This window comes from Acomys russatus, chromosome 17, assembly GCF_903995435.1.
Source record: "Acomys russatus chromosome 17, mAcoRus1.1, whole genome shotgun sequence".
Taxonomy (NCBI): domain Eukaryota; kingdom Metazoa; phylum Chordata; class Mammalia; order Rodentia; family Muridae; genus Acomys; species Acomys russatus.
Genome location: NC_067153.1, coordinates 63,036,724 through 63,058,992, shown reverse-complemented (window position 1 = coordinate 63,058,992; position 22,269 = coordinate 63,036,724). Strand labels below are relative to the sequence as shown.

At 50.9% G+C, this 22,269-nt stretch overlaps 1 protein-coding gene across 1 annotated transcript in view; it reads right to left on the bottom strand.

The window, feature by feature from the left end:
• The window catches only part of Acvr1b (activin A receptor type 1B), a 38,706-nt gene extending 33,588 nt beyond the window's left edge, over nt 1-5,118 (bottom strand). Inside the window, exon 1 of the mRNA XM_051160371.1 lies at nt 4,982-5,118. Coding sequence (XP_051016328.1) covers nt 4,982-5,072 — 91 coding nt within the window. The 5' untranslated portion in view covers nt 5,073-5,118. The remainder of the gene's footprint in view (nt 1-4,981) is intronic.
• Between the last annotated feature and the right edge of the window lie 17,151 nt (nt 5,119-22,269).

Sequence of the window (22,269 nt, the reverse complement as noted above, 5' to 3'; positions counted from 1 at the left end):
TGTAAAACGGTCTCCAAGCATAGTGCTGAAGTGATGGCTGGCGTCCCTAAGCACAAGAGGACAGTGATACGCCTTAGGGCCCTAAGGCAAATGGTGTTAGGTAAGGTTGATTCAGATAAGAGTTACAGTATGTTCTCGCTTGAGTTTCATGTCAGGAACCAACAATATGTATTAAACAGGGTATCTTTATACAGAAATAAAGTTACCTATATTGATCATCTGATGGGAGCTCAGAGCAGACACTTGCAAGAACTGAGCCTACACTTGCTGTAGGAGCCACGGCTCGCACTGCTTAGCAGTGTCGGTGGCCACCTTATAGCCGGTAACCACCAAGTTGTCTCAGCTGGTTTCACAGAGCACACGTAAAGCAGAGGATGCAGTGGGGGCTCTGGGCATGCTCGAACCCATCTTGCTCAGAATACTCAGCCAGTAATTGTGTTTACTTATTTATTTTTAGTTTAAGCCACTGTGATGTTAAGTTCCACAACAGTGGGGATTTGGGAACTTTTGTTATCTTATTCAGTGTTATTTCCTCATGCCAAAAGCTGTTCTAGGCACATACCCAACTGAATGCATAAAGAAGTCTCCCTATATGTAACTATGTAGATATTAGAGGCGGCGTGATATGTGTTACTTTTGTTATGTTAAATCCAAAATATCCAGCAGGACAAATGCAGGCCTGAGGCTGGAGAAAAGGAAGAAAATAAGCAAAGGTGACCTCTCGGCCTCAGCCGACCACCTCGAAGTTCTGGAGCATGGGTCGGACCCGCTGAGGGAAGACAATTCATTGCTAAACCAAACCCTGACAGGCCTACAGTAGGGGAAGGAGACTGCTCCGCAAGACCACGGCAGCACCATGTCCCGTGCATCCTGGTGGGAGCCAGCAGCTACACAGCAGCCCAGAGTAGAGATGGTGCCTCTGGAGTCCAGCCTCAGGGTAAGCCATGCGTTGGCTGATTGGGGGGCGTGGGGGGTGGGGGAAGGGCGAAAGGAGAGAGGGAGAAAGAGAACGTGTGCGCACACACGCACCATGGGGCAAACAAAAATTCAAGTCAGACTGCTAGAAAACCAAAGAGCCCGAGAGCAGACACTTGGCTGTGACTGGCCCGTCTAGGTGGGACTGATGGCTGCTCACCCAGAGCTGTACGCTTGATGAGTTCGAGGGTCGCTAGGACTTTCCTTTTGTAAATATAGAGAGGAAAATGATATAATGTTCCCTTATACCAGCGCCCTCTGTAACAGACAACACAAGAACTCAAGACAAAGTGAGTCCAGGACAGCCAAGGCTACAGAGAAACCCAGTCTCAAAAACAGCAAAAGACAAAGCAGACAAAGAAAAAACCCCACAACTGCCATACCAGTATTCTAATTTAAGCTTCAAAAACAGAAAGAAGATCTAAAGTGGCACAAGCTGAGACCTCCCCTCCTCACGCCATCCTCTGCTCCTGGGTGCTCATGAGAACAGAAGGCAAAGCTCCAAACTGCAGCACAGAGGCTCAACAGGGCACACTGAGCGCAGCAGCGCGGCTCTCCTCTCCCGGATTCATATTTTGGTAGCAAGGTTACAATTAGCTCACCGGTGGAGAATAAGCCTATTTATAACACGGCAGTCCCCCGAAAGGCGCAGTCATCTAGCAGGGTTTCTAGGGGGAAACCAAGTGCAGCCTGCAGCCTGCAGCCTCCCCGGGGTCCTGCAGGATGGAGCCCTCGGTCTAACCTTCCTGTGTTTAGTCACCGTGCTGGCCACGTTGGCCTCCATGTTCTTATGTAACATTTACATAGGACCATAAACACACCCAGGGTTGCATAACACTGCCAACCAATAAAGCCTAAAGCAGGTCACTTCCTCCAGCCTGCCTCCCGTCCCTACAGGTATGTTGCCCGGCGAGGAGACCGCCTGCCAGCGGCAGAAGTTAACTGGAGGAAACCTGAACCCTGCCTACCAAAAAGCAAAATCAGAAATGAGCCGCACTGACATGTGGTGTGTCTATCAATCAAAGCATGTTATTCTGCCCCATAAGATAAAAAGTAACTCAACATTGCTTATTCACTGAAGTCAGAAACTGTGTCTAAAAATACCTCCTGCCAACTGGCTATCAGTAAGTCAGCCTCACAAATGCCCCAACCGGGGAGCCACACACAGCTTTCTCTCATTTCCACAGGGAAAACTGAGGCAGTAACAGGTTAAGTTACTTGTTCAAGGACAACCTGTAAGGAAACAAAGTTCCCTGCGTACCAGCCTCCTCCCTCCATCTGGTGCTAACCTTTAACCAGAGTAGCCATTTTAATGTGCTTTATCACATCGGCCCCAGGAGCTGTTTGAACAAGCTAATCAGCGGCCCCTTCCCTCACGGTTCACTTCCACCCGACTTCAACGTCCATGCCCTCTCAACAAAGCCACGAGGCTTGGATTGGGATTACATTTTTAGGCAGTTCGCAGAAATGCAAAATGCTCCTCGCAGAACCACAACTGCCCCTCTTGATGCTTTAAGAAAACGAATGCTTTCCTGCTGCTCACTGGACTTTCCATCTTACAAGATCAGCGTGGACATTCTTAAGACGCAGGCAGCCAATGGATACTGTTCCTAGGGTGAAAGTCATCCTCCTTGTTGCTGGCTTTTCATTAATTAATAGACACCCGTCTCTTGCTGCTCTCACATGGTGTCCCCACACCAGGCCTGAGGACGGCCTTGCTCTGTCACTTCCCAGCCCACACAGAGGAGCACTGTATAGGAAACGCAGGGGAGGGAAAACACCAACTTCTTGTTATCCCAGCCTCTACTTTCCCAGAAGTGACGCCGTTCCACCCTAAGCCTTTTGCAACAGTGGTCTCTGCAGCATGCACTACTGGCAAGTAGATGTGTCCCGGAAAAAACTGTAGTGTCTGGCCAAGAGGTTTAAAGGCCTTGGAGAATGTTTGCTAGACACATAACCGAATTTCCCATTTCCCAAAAAAAGAACCCAGCTCCCTGTTACACCCTCACCCCGACAAACGTCCATTTTAGGCCACGTACCAAACAACAATGAATCCTACTGCATCCAGAGCCAGCTGGACCACCAATCAAACACTCTCAACTATGTTAGCAGCAAGAAAAACCCACAGGCAGATGTACCAAACCATGGAGAAGTTAGAGGCAGGCTGCGAACTCCACTGAAGGGCCTTACAGGCTTATTTACACACACACACAACATGACAAACCTCAAGACAGAGTCTCCTCATTTTTACTATCCTACTAGGGAGACAGCTCTGCCACACAGTCCAAAAACACAGCCCATGAGGCCCAGCAAACATTCCTGTTGATGAAAATCGTGCTCTCCCCACAAACCCGAGGCCCTGCGCACACCCACTGCTTCGGCTTGTTTGTCAGCTCCCACTGCACGGTTACCTGGGACAGAGCGGTGACATGGGGGGGGGGGACACGGCACAGTACCCAACAGAAGCATTAGCCAGTGAACAAAGGCCCCGCAGCACAAGCCCCACCACTGAGCGGAGCACACCGAAAGAGGGGACAATGAACTTGGTTCTGAGATTCCAGAGCAGCACGATGGTGTCTTCTACTGAGGGTCTGCGTTAGGAAACCAAGAGCCACCTGAGAATCGCTGTGTGTGAGAAACGGGGGGAGGGGAGGAGAGGAGGGAGAGAGGCCCCAGACACACACACACACACACACACACACACACACACACACACACACACACACACACGAGATCTCCCATTGCTGGGAGGTTGGGGGCGGCTAAGAAGCCAGGCAGCAGGCTTTGCACAACGGGAGCAGCAGATACAATCCTAATTGTCTCCCGAGATCCATCTGTGGGTCAATAATCACTTCGGTGCAGCTGCCAAATATAACCTTCGTCTGCAACCCCAATGCCAAAACGCGTCTGAGAATACTATCAGATGAAAACATTTTAGGGTTTCATGCACTCTTCCCAGCCTCAAAAACAACACAGCCAGTGCAGTGTCCCACCAAAAAAAAAAAAGTCTCCACCTCTCTAGTGGGAAAGGTGGGGGTGGGCATGGCCAACACAAGGCCCTGAGGGTTGGAAGGTAAGGGGTGTGTGTTTGGGGAGGAGGGGGTGATAGGAGGAAGGATTGTGTGCCATAACAAAAACACTGACCAAGGGCCAGAGAGAGATAGTCCAATGGTGAGGTCTTTAAATAATTTGGGGGTAGGGTGGGGGTGGAAGCATGCTCCAGGATTTCACCTGAAAAGCATTCTCAAAGTGATTAAACCAATGGGTCCCCTGGGACGGGGTGGGGGAGGCGAGGAGGAAAGCAAATACAAACACACCTAGATTCAGATTAACTCTCAGCCGGGGAACTGGGTTTCACAGGGCTAGGGGTGGTTCTGAGGCTTCAACAAGGTGTAGGGGCCTGCTCGCCCCATTTCTCCAAACAGCTTCTACAGGCATGGATATCCGAGGCGGGGGTGCCCTGCAGAACCCAAGGGACTGAGCGAAGCAAGGGGAAATGTGACTCCGGCGCCTAGAACATCAGGGTGGCAGGGGAGGGAGGGAAGGGGTACCCCAAGCTGAAGGGAAGGTTAGAGAGCCCTATCGTTTGTAGCCCTGGGTACGAATGGGCTCTCGGCATCAGAACACCTCGAAGAAACAAGCTCCCGGTCGCCGAACCCCACAGTCTTGGCGGGAGAAAAGGCGCCCCCCAGGAGCATCTGCTGGCACGGACGTGCTGAAGGGCAGGAGCCAGGGACCTCCACATCTCGAGGAAGCCTGGGCTCTGAGCGGAGGGAGCTCAGGGCGCTGTTACCGCGACCCCCTGGGCGCCCCGGTCGGGCTCCGCCTGGAAGAGCGCACGGGTCCCCAAGGCTGACCCATCGCCACCCACAACCCGGCCCTCCGCGCCCCCCGCCCGGCCATATTGCGCGGCTGAGGAGGGGGCGCGCCCGAGCCCCACGGCGGGCGCGAGGCCTCGCCTGGCCCTCGGCATCCCGCGCCGCCCCCTTCCCCGCCCGGGACTCACCCTGGATCCCCCGGGGCCCCGACCCGCCGCTGCCGGCGAGCAGGAGGACAACAAGGGGGAAGAAGGAGGAGGCTCCGGCCGACTCCGCCATAGTAACCGCCGCCGCAGCCCAGCAGCGCCCAGCGCGCGCGCGCGCCCCCGGCGCCTCCCTCCCTCCCTCTCCCTCCTTCCTCCCGCGCGCCCCCGCGCCCGCGCGTCCCCGGGCTCCCTCGCTCCGCGCCGGCACGTGAGCTCCCGGGAGCCGGTGCGGCCGCCGCCGCTGCTACCGCCGCCGCCGCCGCGCGCGCCCCCGAAGGGCGGGGCCGGGTGCGCGCGGGCGCCCGCCTTAAAGGGGAGGGTCCCTGTTAAAGGGGTGGAGGTTCTCGCCTCCCCGGCCAACTTCGCGCGCCGGTGCGGAGCGGAGGAGAGCCCCCCGAGGCCGGTCCGGCGGCCGCGCAGTTGCCTAGCCGGCGCTGACGCCCCCCGCCCCCGTCCGGCCCTTTGAGTCCCGCTGGGTTCGTCGCCATGGTCTCCTAACCCCGAGTCCCCCGCCAGTCTTCCCCCCCCACCCCTTGCAGCCCGCTGGACACAAGGACCTGTGCGACTGTCTCTTCGAAATGTAGCTAGGCTGGCACGGCTGACACCCTCGCTGAGAGTGCTGCCCAGGTAAACCCTTTTGGTAAACAGTGTGCCAGTAGCTATCTATCCAGCGCCTCACAATACGCATCGCCTTGGCCCGGCATTTCCTCCTGTCTGTCTTCAGGAAATAATGAGGCTAAATATTTACGCAAAATGTTCCCTTGCTTATTTATCGCTGGAAAGAGCTGGAAACCAGAAAAGCGATCACAGTAGTTTAGATAAACTATGGCTCACCCATGGTGAAGAAGCACGAGTAATTAAAAATCGGTTTGAAAAAACAAAACAAAAAACTAATGGCACGAGGAAACGTCGCTCCATGTTAAATGAAAACGCAAAACACCAAACTTTACAATATTAAATTTTTGTGGATGATATGTATGCATAGGAGAAAAGGGAAGGATATTACTCAATAGTACCACTAGGGTTTTCTGTTCTTGTTTGTTTGTTTACTTGAGACAGGCTCTCACTATGTAGCCCAGGCTGGCCTCAAACTCACTGAGAATTGCCTGTTTCTACCTCCCAAGTGCTGGGTCTTAAAGGTGTGTGCCACAGTGCCAAGAAGAAATTTTTGTTTTTTTACTTTTCCTTTAAATATTCCAGTAATTTCTAAATATTTTCGTGACAAACACTGCTTTCAAATTTCGTGGGAGAGCTTGTAAAGGGTAAAGGACCCACACCTTTCTTGGAGTGTTCACTCTCTCTAGCTTGACGTCATTAAGCAGGTAAGGCACAGAGAGTCCAGAGACTTTGTTATCTGTACCCTGTCTGCTTCTGGTGGCCAACTGGGAAAACAGGGCAACATTTTAACCTTTCTAAGGCACGTGTTTCACCTGTGAGAGAGACCTAGGGGTAGAGAAGGAGGGAGGAGAGGCAGAGGAATCGCTGAGTCAGGGGCCAGCCTGGTCCACAGAGTGAGTCCCGAGACAGCCAGGGCTACACAGAGAAACCCTGTCTCCCAACCAACCAACCAAAGGAGGGAGGCTGTTCTCTGACCTATAAGTGTTCCCCACACAAAGAACCTAAGGAAAAACGGGACTGTGGACCTCACTCCTCAGAAACAACACACGCAAGTATCAGGCCAAGTCAGCATTTAGCAAGTGGCTATTTTTATTCTTTTATTTACTTATTTATTTATTTAGTATACAGTGTTCTGTCTGCATGTACACCTGCAGGCCAGAATTGGGCACCAGATCTCATTGTAGATGGTTGTGAGCCACCATGTGGTTGCTGGGAATTGGATTCAGGACCTTTGGAAGAGCAGCCAGAGCTCTTAACCTCTGAGCCGTCTCTCCAGCCCCCAACTATTTCTGTTCTTTTTACTCTCAATTACCACTATCCTCACCCGAGAAGTAGCCAACTTCCCCAAGTCTAACTGTTCACACCCACCCACGCTCTGTGCACAACTGGGCTCAGTGCTAAGGGCCACTGGACCAACATCAGCTTTAAATTACTCTCTTCATCCTGAAGCCCTAGAAACCTAAAAACGATGGTGCTGACTTGGCCATGTTCCATCAAACTCTTCAGGAATGACTCTTCCTCTGCCTCTCTGAGCTTCTGGGGGTTCCCAGAGTCCTTCATTCACTCCAGCTTCTGGCAGTGTGGCTCCAATCCCTACCCCTGTCTTCACATGGCAGCCTTCTATCCCAGGGTGGCGGGAGGGCTCACTTGGTAAAGTTTCGACTGTGCCACCGCCACGAGGACCCAAGTCCAGATCTGCAGCACCCAGATAAGAGCCAGGCGTGCAGCTCCGGTCTGTGGCACTGGGTGGCACGCCCCAGGGGTCCTGCTCACCTGCCAGTTCAGTTGAAATGGCAAGCTTCGGATTCAGCGAGAAACCCTGCCTTTTCAGAGTAAGGTGGTAGGACAGTGGGTGGGGCCGGCAAGGTAGCTAAGCGGATGATGGTTAAAGTGCTGGTCACCAAACCCAACGGCCAGAGTTCCATCGCTGGGACCCACACAGCTGAAGGAGAGGACGGACTCCCACAAGTTGTCTTCTGATGGCTACACATGGGCCAGGATGTGTATGCCTGTACCCTAGATACAAACAAACAAATGCAGTGCCTCTGCCTCCCGAGTGCTGGGATTAAAGATGTGCACCACCACAGGCCTGGCCTCTTGTTCTGAAGTGGGGTCTCATGTAGCCCAGGCTGGCTGTGAGCTCACTGTATACAGGGAGATGGCCTTGAACTCCTGATCCCCCTGCCTCTGTGGAGGTGTGTTGGGGTGGCAGGTGTACCACTGTGCCAGTTCAGTAATCAGAGCCTGGTTGTGTTAGATCTGGCTTCCCAGCAGGATCATATTCACACGTTTTGGATACTAGTTAGTCCTGTGCAATGCAGCCAGTACCCCTGCAACTGGGTAGGGGACACTGAGCCCTCTCTGAGGCCATCCTGCCTTATGCCTTGCTGTGACCTCGAGGCCAGGGGGCACACAGGGAGCCCAGCGCCTCGTTACCTGTTATGAATAGCAAGATCAACCCGAGCAATACAGAACTGCGGCCTCAGTTCCAGATCAGCACACCCACTGTCTGGTTGTCTGATCCTCTGGGCAAGAGATTTTGCCTCCCTGATCCTTACCTCACTCATCTGTACAGAACCTCGGAGGGACCCTGAGACTTGGTTAGGGTATTGTACGTAGAGTGCTTAACGTAACGTTGTGAAAGAAGTTGCTGCTCAGATGATCACAGCTCCACCTTGGCTACCAGCCTGCGGAGTGGCTGAGGCCTGTCAGAGTGTGCTCCAGACTCAGAGAAGGGGGCCACTTGCCCACGCTTGCACATGATTGGTTAATAAAAACACAGCCCACGGTTCTTGCACTTTGTTCGAAACTGCAGCGTCTCATGCTTTCTGAAGGACTTATCTTTAGCACCAGCCTGAAGATAAAAAATGAAATTTGCCGGAGTGGGGAGACAGGATAATTCTATATTCCTTACACTCTGTTGTGAGGATGTGGGGCATCTTTTTTTTCTTTTTTTTTTTTTTTTTTTAAGTTTTTCGAAACAGGGTCTGTCTGTGTAGCCTTGGCCGTCCTGGACTCACTTTGTAGAGCAGGTTGGCCTCGAACTCACAGTGATCTGCTTCCTTCTCCTCTGCCTCCCAAGTGCTAGATTTACAGGTGTGCGCCACCATGCCCAGCGGTGTGAGACATCTTATCCAGTCAGTGCTGCTAGGCATCGCAGCTACCTTCCCTCTTAGGCTCTGGGCTTCAAGGAGACAGACTCTCCTGCTCACACCCATGATCCTTTGCTCCTTCCCGTGGCTCAGCCCAAGGATGCATCTGTCTAGTGCTTCTCGCCTGAAGACTCCGCGAAGTGCCCTAGCTTTCTTGTACTTTATAAAAAGTGCTTAGATTTTTGTGGTATTGTTGTGACATTTGTACACGTGCACGGACTGTGTATGATCAGGGTAAACATATCTTCTCAGACATTTATCAGGGATTTACTGAAGCCATCACACACACACACACACACACACACACACACATATGCACGCGCGCAGCTGTCCCTGGCTTTTTTGGACTGCAGTCGCTTTCTTACGCACAGCACACCGGAACTTCTTTTATCTGACTGTACCTTCATGCTGGTTGTCGATCTTTCCCCATTTTTTCCTCCTTCCTCACCACACCCCTTGGTAGCCATACTCTAACTGAAGTTTCCCTAGACAGCAGGCTAGATCTCTCCACAGCCTATGAACGTCTTGTCTCCACTCTTGTGTTCCTTTGTTATGAAATCTCTCAGACCTCCTTGGAAGTCGCTTAGCTAGGAAAAACCTTCCTCCCTGTGTTCCAGTGACTGTGTCTCGCAGTGTTACACCTCCTATCTCGATCACGAGGCACCAAGGTGCCACAGTGAGGACTCACCTCAGTTTCCTTGCTGAAGAGCAGAGTCCCAAGAAGGCAGTAGGCACTCACCTGTCCCATGAGCACTTGTGGAGAGAGTGTTTACAGTACAGCAGACACAGCAGATGTACCAATTCTTGCCTCCTCGCCTTCGTGAAACGTGTCTTCTTATGCGGACAAGCATGACAGAAAGACAGCAATGGATTGTGGATGCTCAGGTGTAAGCTATAGCGTCGGTGCGGCATGCAGAGGCTGGGGCCTCAGCTCTGCGGGGAACAGCTGAGGAGCTGGGAGCAACCAGGAAGAGGCCATGCTGCAGCTGGTTCTTAGGAGACCAGTGCTCCCCAGATAGATATAGAGGCCTGGTGGCGCAGGCCTGGCCAGGCGGCTCCGTGCTTAAGAGTGCTTGCTGTTTTTGCAGAGGACCTGGGTTCAGTTCCCAGCACCCACATCAGGCAGCTCACGACCGCTTGTAATACAGTTACGGTAAAATCCAATGCTCTCTTCTGGCTTTGGCACATGCCAGGTACACATGCTGTGCACATATGTGCGTGCAAGCCCTCATATAGGCACATAAAATATGTGCCTTCTTTAAAAGAGAGAGGGCGGACCACTTTGCTGATCCAAATAAACTAAAACTTTGCACAGAAAGTATTCAAGTGTGGCAAGACCGACAACAAGGAAACCAAAGACACGCAGTGTGGATGGCCGAGACAGGAGAGGAGCAGGAGCAGATTCCAGGAGGTAACACTGAAAGGGGAATGGGGGACATGGACTTAGAGGGTAATTTAAACTGCCGGGAGCAAGACTGGTGGGTGTGGGAAGCGGAGGAGAGGATGGCCTGATCGGATTCCTGGATGCTTGACACAGATGACTTGTGAGTAGGAAGGATGTGTGCATGGGAGGAGAGAACCGAGATCCCCACCCAGGCATACTGACTTTGATAGCATCGTGTACGGGAGGCACAGAGACGGGATCCGGAAGCCAGGAGCCCGGCACAGGTGTACAAACGGCTCAAGGCACACAAGAATGGCAGAAGCACAGCAACATGGCAGAAAGAGAGACTCACAGAAGTGGGAAAAGAACCTGGGGAGAACAGAATCCTGTAAACAGGCCTCTAGGGTCTAATGTGGAGGAAGGTAAGAACTGGTTCCATCGGTTTGGGATGTGAGCACGTAGGTGACTTCTGCCTGAGCCGACTGGAGGAACGGAGGGCCTTCGGTGCCATTGGGATTTTTTTGTTTGTTTTGTTTTGTTTTTTAAAGAACTTGGCAATGAAAAACAACTCCAAATACCCAATAAACTAGCAAGAAAGGTAAAATATATATATATTGACCTGGAAAACCAAGAACAAAACCGGGCTGAGGCTCAGTGGTAGAGCACTTACCCAGCATGCCCTAGGGTCTGTCTCTAGCTGCTCCCACTGAACCGGAACATTCTCTCCTGGAAGGAAGGGAAAAGCAACACAAGACTCAGGAGGCTTGCAAAGTGTGTGAGATTCACAAGGCCCCTCCCTCAGGTTATATAACCAACAAACAATTTCTGGGTGAGAGAGGAGGCTTTCCACCACTGACGCTGTTGCAGGTTGTGCAGGGTTGCAGCTGTTGTGTCCTAAGCTGGCGTGGAACTGCGATGTCGCTGCCTCTGTCTGAGTGACCCATGCTCCCTTAAGTAACCCCGTTAAATTCATTAGCCCACGGGGCTAGAGTTGCCTGGAATCCCCCCTTTAGTTTGTCCTTGCTCTCTCTATGGGTGGTGAATAGAAATGGCTTTGTAGGAAAAGTACAGCAGCACCCGGCAGCAAAGAGCAAACACCTGAGCAGAGGCAAGGCCAGGTGACTGACTGCCTTTCACCCTGGGAGTGTTTGCACACCAAGTAAACTTGAAGTACGTTTTTGTTTTCTTGGTTTTTGGGGTTTCTTTTTGTAGGAGACAAATCCTGAGTCCATCCAAATGAGAAGTCCTCTGCACAAAGCTCTGGCCCACAAAAGGTAATGCAGTTAGTCTAAGGACCAACTATAGGTAATTCTTTCCTCCAACACACCACAGAAAAGTTGCCGGACTTGAACTTTGGTATTAGGTGGAAGTGGGGGCAAAAAATCTTCCAGGGGAATTCATAAATTCAAGGTAGCTCCATGATATGTTGTTGTTTTCAAATTTTGCCCTATCAAAACTAGGACAGTTTGGGAAACTGCACCCTATGGTGGTACTACATACCAGTACAAAAAAGACAGTAACAGATAATCCTAGAGAAATCAACCCTTAACTATAGGAGATTTTCTAGTTAAGAGTACAATAAAAATACAACCAAAAGACATAATCAAATAGGACTTAGAGAAAAATAAATCAATTTAGAACTATATGTTCATTGAAAATGCCTTTTTTAAATGAGTCAAATAAAAAATGTAAGTCATTGCTGACTTCATGCAATACTTTACACAGTAGAAAAGAAGGATTGTGTAACTTCCAGGTTAAGAAAAGAGGAAATGGGCTTGGGGCGGGCGGGGTGGGGTGGGGTGGTGTGCGACTTTAATCCCAGCACTTGGGAGGCAGAGGCAGATGGATCACTGTGAGTTCGAGGCCAGCCTGGTCGACAAAGCAAGTCCAGGACAGCCAAGGCTACACAAAGAAACTCTGTCTTGAAACCCCCACCCCCACCCCCCCAAAAAAGAAGAGGAAATGAGAAAAAAAAAAAAAAAAGAAAGCAATCAAGTAAATGAAAAGGGCAATAGTACTATGCAATCAATAGAAAGAACAGCATAATATGTACAAATAAATTCCGATATCTACATGATTATAATAAATGTAAACGAGCTAAATAATTCAACTTAAAAATAATGACTTCAAGACTGAGCAAAAGGGAGAAAAGATGTCAGATACTCAGGGTGAAAGGAAGCTCTTGGTAAGGATCTGTTGCTTTACCAAGAGCAGAGAGATTCTAGCTTATGTCTAGTGAAGTGGCCAAGAGGGGTTCAAATGTACAGAAAGAAAAAGAAGTAAAAGGGAGTCCGAACCAAGGACAGAGGAGGAGCACAGCTTCCATCTAGGTGCAGAGGCCAGCTTTGGCCTGGAGGAGAGTATTACTGTCTCAGAGGCAGGAGAAAGGAGGTGAGCCAAGGGAAAAGGTGTAAGCACAAGAGGCTTATCTTAAAATGTTCTCAGCCAAGAAACAAGGTTTTTCATTTTCAGTAGTAACTTGCTCATAATGTAGGGTATGCTTGAATAAAGTTGTAATAATGTGTTAAAAATTCATAAAAGTATTCAAGTTGTAAAAATATGGAAAGGGGGAGAGTGACACCCAGGGATTCAGGGAACCAGAAAGAACGTCCAATGGCACTCGGGGCAAGCAGAAACCACGAACCATAAAGATGGCAGTGTTCCTGAAGAAGACCCTCCCAGGCTCTCTCTCTCTCTCTCTCCCTCCCTTCCTCCCTCTCTCCCCCCCAGAGCCTATGCCACATGACTTTAGAGGAGGGCTTTCTTTCTTCAGCGTTCACACTGACCTTGTTCCACCCCAGTGCCTCCTGGGTAAACAGGCCCTGTGCCCTCAGCCGTGGTGATTCATACTTGAGTTTCTACCAGCGGCCAAACAGGCTTGCCCTCTTCCTCATTGTCTTGCTGCTGTGAGCTGAAGCTCACAGTTTCTTCCTGTCCGCCTGGTGCCCTTGTCCTGCGTGCCCTCATGGCATTCCAGGCCAGGACATCACAGTACCCTGGGAATGCTGAGTGCCACCACTTCTTCATCTCCTGCTCGCCCTTCCCCAGCGGCCACTCTACCACATACTCAGGTCCCAAGAAATCATCCTGGAGTTTGTTAGCCATCGTCTCCAGAACATACAGGCATCTTACTTGCTCAGAGTCGTGAAGTTCTAAGTCTGTCCTGCTTGCTAGCTTGACTCATTGGTAGACTGACTATGGTTTTTCCAGACAAGGTTTCACTGTGTAACCCTGGCTGCCCTGGAACTCCCTCTGTAGGCCAGTCTGGCCTCAAACTCGGGGGTCTGTCTGCTTCTGTCTCCCGAGTGTTGGGAATGAAGGCGTGTGCCACCATGTCTGGCTTTGATCCTGTTACTTCAGAGTGGAGACCCTGGGGATCAGCAGAGACAAGTGTCTTGTCCAGGGACGATGTCCAGACTGGAGGTTGATATCTCTCCACAATGAGAATGTGCTGACTCCCTTCCACGTAAAGATGGTGTCCGGAGACTGGATAGCTAGCTTGCCTGAGAAGAGTGCACAGGTTATGTTGTTATTGCGCTTTTTTGCTTGTTTGTTTTGTTTTTGTTTTTGTTTTTTGAGACAGGGTCTCTCTGTGTAGCCTTGGCTGTCCTAGACTCGCTTTGTAGACCAGGCTGGCCTCGAACTCACAGCGATCCACCTGCCTCTGCCTCCCGAGTGCTGGGATTAAAGGCATGTGCCACCACGCCCTGCTACATTGTCATCTCTTCAACCATCTAGTAGTGATGCCACTCAGCTCACTCTAGGGAAGAGGGGCTGACCACCCACCCCCATCCCACCCTCCACCCCCCACCCTGCACAAGGTGGTTGCACGGATACCTAGTGGGCAGCCTCTCTCTCCTCCTTCCTATGCTTCCCTGAGATCCCACACACAGGTGAAGTTTCCTTCTTGCCTGTTACTCCAGCGGCTGTTGTGCTCATCAGCTGGGCCTTCGCGTGTTGTGCGGTCAGACTTTTGGCCACAGCCTCCGTACCAGGGTTAGGGTTGGGAAAGCAACATAGAGACTGGCAGAGTAACCCGAGGGCTCCCTTGTGAGTGTTTGAACTGAGTCGTCAAGAAAACTGGGTGACTTTGGATGGTGGCAGGTCCCTGGAAATGACGCTGGGCCAGGCTGAGCAGGGCAAGCAATGTAGGAGCAAAGGTGAAAGAGGCAAGAAACGTGGTCACGGGAGTGTGCTCCTAGGGGAAAAGGGGTGGATCCCCCCCTCAGCATCACCCCACAGTCATGTGACACCCAGCCCAGTGTCCTCAGACCCATGAGCTCTGGCAGCAGGGTTTCCCTGAGGTTCCCATCTGTCTCCTCATTTGAATGTCTTTGTTCTAGGACCCAGCAAACACATCTACAGCCCAGGACTCCTCCAGGAGGCTTCCCGGTCCCCTGTGTGTTTGTCTGTCTTCTCTGGGCCACTCATAACCTGACAGCAGCAGCAGCCACGGCCTTTTCATCTCCTCACACACGTTGGCTGGTAGAATCTTCCAGCTCAGTGTCACCTACTTGAAGCCACTTGCTTGATCTCTGCCGGGTTTTTTGTTTGTTTGTTTGTTTTTATGTTCTAGCAAGCCATGTGTAAGGCTATCATTTCTTCATGCTTTGAGTACATATTGAAAGTCTGTGAGGCGGGCCTTGGCCTGGGTCCTGGGAATGAGTAACCGGTTAGCGCTCGCCCTCCGGCAGTTCACAGTCCAGGAGAGGAAGCTATGTTCTCCTGGCCAAACTCTGGTGTCATGATCGCAGCCACCCACTTAGATACCCACCTTGACTGGCTCTGTCTTGATGACACCCAGACCCAGGCTCTTTCCTGTTTTCTCTTTCTCGTTGTTCTGTTCCCCACCCTGAACCCTGGAGTCCTCTCTAGTCCCACCTCCCATCCCCCACCCCCCCCCCCCGCCCCTCTCTGATCTTCGGTGTGTGTGTGTGTATGTGTGTGTGTGTGTGTGTGTGTGTGAGAGAGAGAGAGAGAGAGAGAGAGAGAGAGAGAGAGAGAGAGGTTGAGAGATTTCATGTTATTTTAGGACCCCATCACTTTTCAAAAACCTGGTGGCAAATCCTGCCAAAACCCCAGGGTGGGGGAGGGGAGGGCCGGGCAGTCTGAGCCGGGGCAGGCTGGGTGTCTGGGAAGCCAGGTTACCACTGCCAGCTGCAGAGCCGGGCCTCAAATCCCTTCGCACCCTTGGCTAACAGCTCAGCTTCAGCGGCTCACTCGGGCCCTGTCCGACCCGGTCCGACCCGACAGGCCCACCTCCTCTTTGGCATACCCAGCTGTCATTCCTCCCCACCAGTCGCTCAGGGCGCTGCACACCAGGCACCATGTAAAATTGTGTTTCTGGAAACACACCACACGCCGAGAAGCCTTGAAATTCTTCTTGGAATGGGTCCAGGGGTTTATTTATGAAATTCCCAGGGGGTGGAAGAGACAGAAGTCTGGACTTCGCAGACCGAGTGCTGCGCCATCATCTCCTCCGCCCCGCATTCACAGCTATTACTATAACCCCAGCTTGGGCTGTGCCGGAGCCGCTAGAAAGCTAGCTCAGGAGCCCAGGACCCAGGAGAGCGTGGGGATAAAGCACTTGGCCATAGGCCATAGTCCCTCCGTCCTCTCTGTCAGCCCCCACCTCCATCTCAGTCTACTGCCCTCCCCCCTGCCCCCTCCACTTTGGGGATCCTTGCTGTCCTGTAGATTCATGCTGTGAAACTAGTTTCTACCAAAGTGAGATGCTTGCGAGGCTGTCCTGTGTGCTGGGTGCTCTTTTGGCTCTTTGCCGTTGGGTTCAAAACACAAACGGGTTTGATATTGAGGCATTCGTGGCAGAGGCTGCCAAAGGCTTGGAGGGAGCTTAGGAGGTCCCAGCCTCCTCTGATGCATTGGGGGGATGTCTCAAGGACATAGATGGGTGGCTAGTCTGACAAAGCCGAAGACTCCAGCCCAATGTGCAGGGACCTCCAGTGTACAGGCCTTTAGGCCGCTACCTGCCTCTCTAGCCACCAACTGAGATGATTCTTAATGGGACTTGAGGGTTTTGTGACCTCTTTTCATTCTATAGAGGTATCTCTATTTTTTTATTTTATATTTATTTATTTATTTATTTATTTATTTTTATTTTTGGTTTTTCAAGACAGGGATTCTCTGTGTAGCCTTGGCTGTTCTGGACTCGCTCTGTAGACCAGGCTGGCCTCGAACTCACAGAGCTCCACCTGCCTCTGCCTCCCGAGTGCTGGGATGAAAGGCATGTGCCACCACAGCCAGCTAATGTAGTTTCAGAGCAGAGGGTGTTTAGTGTGCAAGAAGCTTTGTCTTCTATCCCCAACCTGCCCTAGGAGGAAAATAAAACACACACACATGTCTTTAGTCTCCTGTCTTCAGTGGTGCCACAGGCCCAGCCCCACAGAGGGACTATCTTTCACAAATGTCACAATCCTACGTCTGGGCTGACTTGACTAATCTGCTAGAGATAACAGTAGACAACTTAGGCCGAGATCACATGCTTGCCACAGGAGTCAGGGGCTTTAGAAGTCACAGGGCACCATCCCCCAACTAATAAAGTCAGAATACAAATGATAAAACACACTGAAGGCTGGTGGAACAGTCAGGGGGAAATGTCCTTCAGGGATGGCACCCATCCCTCCCCACATAGCCTAGGCCTCTGACACTGATCTCTAGAATGCTCACTCACTAGAAAGAATAATCCAGAAAGTCCAATGGGCCTCGCACACCTCCGCAAGGTTCCCTCCCCGGGGAACTCCCAGGCTGATTACACAGAGTGAGCTGGGGTGGGGAGATAGACCTGGGACTTGCCCCTCCCGGGTGAGGCCAGCAGGTGTGGGCAGGCGCACCTGCCAGCTGGGAGGGGACAGTGTAAGCCTGCCAGGGCCTGTATTTATGCCTGTGTGAGCATGTGTACACAGACGTGTACGAATGCACTAGTGCACGTGGGCTGGGGAAGGACTGGCACAGGGATAAAGACATAGAACTATTTCCACTTGTGCCCCTAAGGCTGTGCCAGTCGGCTGTGGCCTTTGCCCAGGCTTATGGGTTAGTGTACTCACGGCAAAGGGTAAAGGTGCAGGCCTATTTATAGACACTGCGGTAGAGGGAGGGTCATGACCTCTGGATGTAGACAGATATGATTCAAACCCCAGATCTATAATTTATTAGTCATGCAACTTGGGGCCTACCATTTAAGCTCTCTAGCCTTTTGGCTCCTGATCTGTAATATAGAAATGATGAAGGATTTTTCTTTTTTGTTTTTGTGTTTTTTTTCTGTGTGTGTTGCGTGTGTGTGTGTGTGTGTGTGTGTGTGTGTGTGTGTGTGTGTGTGTTTGAGACAGGGTCTCGCTGTAGCTGTGGCTGGCCTTGAATTCAGGACATAGACCAGGCTGGCTTTGAACTCACAGAGATCTGCTGCCTCTATCTTCCAAGCGCTAGGACTAAAGTGTACCACCATGACTGGTGAAATAACGATTTTCATTTTTGCAAAATGTATGTGAGAATAGAAGGAAACTGTCCTTTATCAGTTGCCAAGGACTGTAGGAACGACAGTTGTGCACTGTGAGAGGCCAAGAATGCCAGTCCTGAAGCCAGGCTGACTGTTTTAAACTCTACCATGCCACAGTCTTCCCACCCATAAGGCAGGAACAATACCGGTACCTGCTCCACGGGACTGTCACAAGGCCCAAGTCCTGGGCACACACGCGGCACACTCACAGTCTCCGTCATGGGGCCGGTGTTCACATCTCTGTGGTCCTTGTCCCAGGGCCCAGTCCCGCTGCACAGCCCCTGTCCCAGCTTGCCCTGCCTGTGGATTCAGGCCAGGTTTTTCCCTTACAGTAAGATCTGGTTTTTCCCCAAGCTGGTCCTTCCCAGGCGTGCTGTTGTCATGGGAACCTGCAGAGACTGCTTAGCTTTGGGGGAGAAAGAGCTTGTTGATGAAAGCGAGACAATCCCCCCACTGCTGTCGCAGCCACTACAATAGGGGGGCTAGCGATTACAACTCCAGAATGCAGCCAGCCACTGGGGGGCCGTCTGTTTGAGGAGGTTCTCACTCACCCACCTGCTGTCCAGTGCTCAGAGGGGCCCCAAAATGAGCAGCCATGACTAGGTGAGTGAAATCCCTTGATTCAACCCTCTCTGGCACCATTTCTTTCCTCCTCCTCCTTCCTCTCCTCCTCCTCCTCTTCCCCCTTCCCCTCCTCCCCTTCCTCCTCCTGCCTCTCCCCCTTCTCCCCCTCCTCCTCTTCCTCTCTTTCCCCTCCTCCCCTCCTCCTCCTTCCCTTCCTCCTCCTCCCCTTCCTCCTCTTCCTCCACTCCTCCTCTTCCTCCTCCTCCCCCTCCATTTTTCTCTTCTTGAGGCAGGGTCTCATGTAGCTCAGGCTGGCCTGTAGCTCACTATATAGCTACATAAGGCCTTGAACTCTTGCACTGCCTGTCTCCATCTCCTGAGTGCCAGGATCACAGGCAAGTGTCCCACACCTGGCTTCATCTGCCACCTTCTCTCCTCATTTCCAAGATGGAGCTAGTGGTGAACACCATTGCGTCATGGTGGGCTGAGCAAGGTCAGGGCTTCAGACCTGACGTGCTACTCCTCTTCCTCTTTAAGATGATGATGTGTCTGCAGAGCGGGCACAATTGGGTTTGTGGGGCAGATGGGTAAACTGAGGCCTCAGATGCACGAGTGACTTCCCGAGTCATGCAGCCAGTAAAACAGAAGCCGCGTCCTTTGAAGCCATTGCCTAGAAACGCTGGCGCCCCCCCCTCCCGCGCAGGAAGCAGTGTAAGAGAGAGAAGGAGGGAGGGAGGGACCCAAGAAAAGGTGCATGCCTTCTAAGTCTCTATGTAGGAGAGTCTAAGGCAGCGGCTCTCACCCTTCCTAGTGCTGGGACCCTTCAACACAGCTCCTTGTGTTGTCCTGACCCCCCCCCCCACAACCATACAATTATTTTGTTGCTGCTTCATAGCTGTAATTTTGCTACTGTTATGAATCAGAAAATAAGTGTCTGATATGCAGGATATCTGATATGTGACCACTGTGAAAGGGTCATCAGACCCCCAAAAGGGTCAAGACCCACCGGTTGAGAACCCTGGCCCTAAGAGGACAAAAGCCCAGCCCATCTTCCCCTGTTAAAGATCCACTCCTGAGAGCAAGGCAGCCCATCCACCCCTCTGTCCATTTCTTCCTCTCTCGGGATGAGCAGACCAGCGACAGCAGGAACCTCTACGGATTTCATAAACCTTGGGCCTCTTGATTTCACACCTAGCAATTGTCCCAAGGCTCCATGTATGCTTTAATTTTTTTATTTATTATTTTAAGCTGTGTGTGGGTGTGCATGTCTGCATGTGGGTATATACACATGAATTCAGGTGCCTGTGGAGGCCACAGGTGCCAGATCTTCTGGAGTTGGACTTAAAGACAGTTGTGAGCCACCGTGTGGATCCTTCACCTTGAACCCGGGTCCTCTGGAAGAGCAGCCGGTGCTCCCAACCACCGACCATCTCTCCAGCTCCTCCGTGTGCTTCTTGGCCCTGTAACTCCAGTTGTAGGAATTCACCCCAAAGAAATACTGTGAGCAGACATGCTCCCAAAGCTGCCGACAAGTCAGCGTTTACAGAGAGAGACCCATCCTTACCAGGTTCAGGCCCCCACAAAGGCTTGTAGAAAAGTATTTCTCAGGGGCTTGGGTGGAGCACAGGCATAGCATGAGCAACCTCAAGAGCACACACTTAAAAGTAATGACACAAAAGTACGCTTATGGTATATAATTAGGGTTGGGAAGAACAGGCTATAAAGTATGTACAGTATAGCCTAAAATTATACATAAAAGAGCTGGAAAGACATACAGCAAAATGTTTACAGGATCTTTCTGTTCAGCGAATTTACAAATAATTTCTTTTTATTTATTTATTTTTTTCTTAATTTATGTCCGTTGGTATGGGAGCATCAGATCTTGGAGTTACAGACAGTTGTGAGCTGCCATGTGGGTGCTGGGAATTGAACCCGGGTCCTTTGGAAGAGGAGGCGGGGCTCTTAACCACTGAGCCATCTCTCCAGCCCAATAATTTCTTCTTGACTATATCATCCACTTTTTTTTTTTTTTTTTTTTGAGACAGGGTCTCACATTGTAGAGTGCACAGCGGCACACACCTGCAATCCCTGCATTCAGGGAGACAGAGGCAGGCAGATCTCTGTGAATTCGAAGCCAGCCTGGTCTACAAATCAAGTTCAGGACAGCCAAGGCTACACAGAGAAACCCTGTGTCAAAAAAAAAAAAAAAAAAAAAAAAAAAAAAAATCAAGCAAGCAAGAAAACAAACAACAGCAAAAAAAAAAAAAAAGAAAAACAAAACAGAGAATAACAACAAAACAAAACAAAAAACCCAACCCAACCAAAAGCTAATTTAAAATAGCCATACCTACAAAGCGTGATTACGCTAGAAAAAAAGAGAAATGTGTGTACGTATATATGGATTCATAAATTACATAATAAACTTAAATATTATACTATCATTAAAATGATTACAAACTCTGTAGAGATATTTAAATATTTATGAGCTGCTAACTGAGAAGTACCAGACGCAAAGTGGCATGTGACGTGCACCACAGTGGTAAGTGTGTGCAGTCCATGTGCAACGAAATGGCTTCCATTTAGTAGGACGGAGCATGTGGAAGTTCATCCCTCATTTTCAGAATAGACTGCTTCTCCTTTTCAGTAATAAGCAAATGGCCAGGCGGGGCATGGTGGCTTATTCCTGTTATTTCTGTATTCACAAGGTGAAGACAAAAGGATTGAAAGTTCAAAACCTGCCGGGTAGTGGTGGCAGCGGTGGCAGTGCGCGCCTTTAATCCTCGGACTCGGGAGGCAGAGGCAGGTGGATCACTGTGAGTTCAAGGCCAGCCTGGTCTACAAAGTGAGTCTAAGACACAGAGAAACCCTGTCTCGGGGGGAGAAAAAGTAAGGAAAGAAAGAGAGAAAGAAAGAAAAAGAGAAAGTTCAAAACCATCCTTGGCTATACAGAAGGCTCAAGGCCATCCTGGGCCATACAAGACCTCCTCAGGCCAGACACGGGTGCATACCTGTAGCCCCTGAGTTCAGCAACCTGAAGCAACAAGGATCACCCAGGTGCCTTTGAAATAGCCTGCTACAGTAGTGGCATAAATGCTATGGGGGGAACCAAGCACTTTGTGACTGGATTTAAGGCCCATTCCATGAGATGGAGCCCATGCTTGACACAACTAAAGTGACCGAGAACCTGAGACCAGATGGGGCATAGGCCAAACGGGAAACTTACCATCTCTGTCCTGCCGAGGGGACACTGCAGCACAGGCTCTTCTCGTACGTTAATACTTATAGATGAGTGATTCAGTCCTCGTCAGAGATGCTTCTTGGAGTAGATAGGCGTTAACTCAGAGCCCCATGTCTCGGTTACTTTTGTAATGCCATGATAAAACATTGTGACCAAGGCAACTGAGGAAAAGAAGTGTTTAATTTGGGGGCTTATGATTGCAGAGGGCTAGAGTCCGTGGCCATCGCCGCGGGGGGGCATGGCAGCAGGCAGGCAGGCGTGGCATCGGGCAGTGGCTAGCAGCTTACACAACAATCTCACCCACAGCAGGAGGCGGAGAGAGCTAACGGGGAGCAGCAGCCCATGCCTCCAACAAGGCTGCACCTCCTAACCCTTCCCAAACTGTCCCAGCAATTGAAGACCACGTTTTCTTTTCTCTCTCTCTCTCTCTCTCTCTCTCTCTCTCTCTCTCTCTCTTTTGTTTTTGTTTTTTGTTTTTTTTTTTGGGACAGAGTTTCTTTGTGTAGCCTTGGCTGTCCTGGACTCACTTTGTAGACCAGGCTGGCCTTGAACTCACAGCGATTCACCTGCCTCTACCTCCCAAGTGCTAGGATTAAAGGCATGCGCCACCACCACCCAGCCTGGAGACCACGTTTTCAAACATATGAACCTATCGGGGTCCATCCTCAACCCAAACCCACCACCACCAAGTGGACAATGTGTAGAGAGTCAGAGACTTCAGAGCACTCGATTCTAAACGGGCTGTCTCCACCAAACCCTCTCCTCAAGGCTCAGAGATCTACTAGAAAAAAAGAAGTTGAA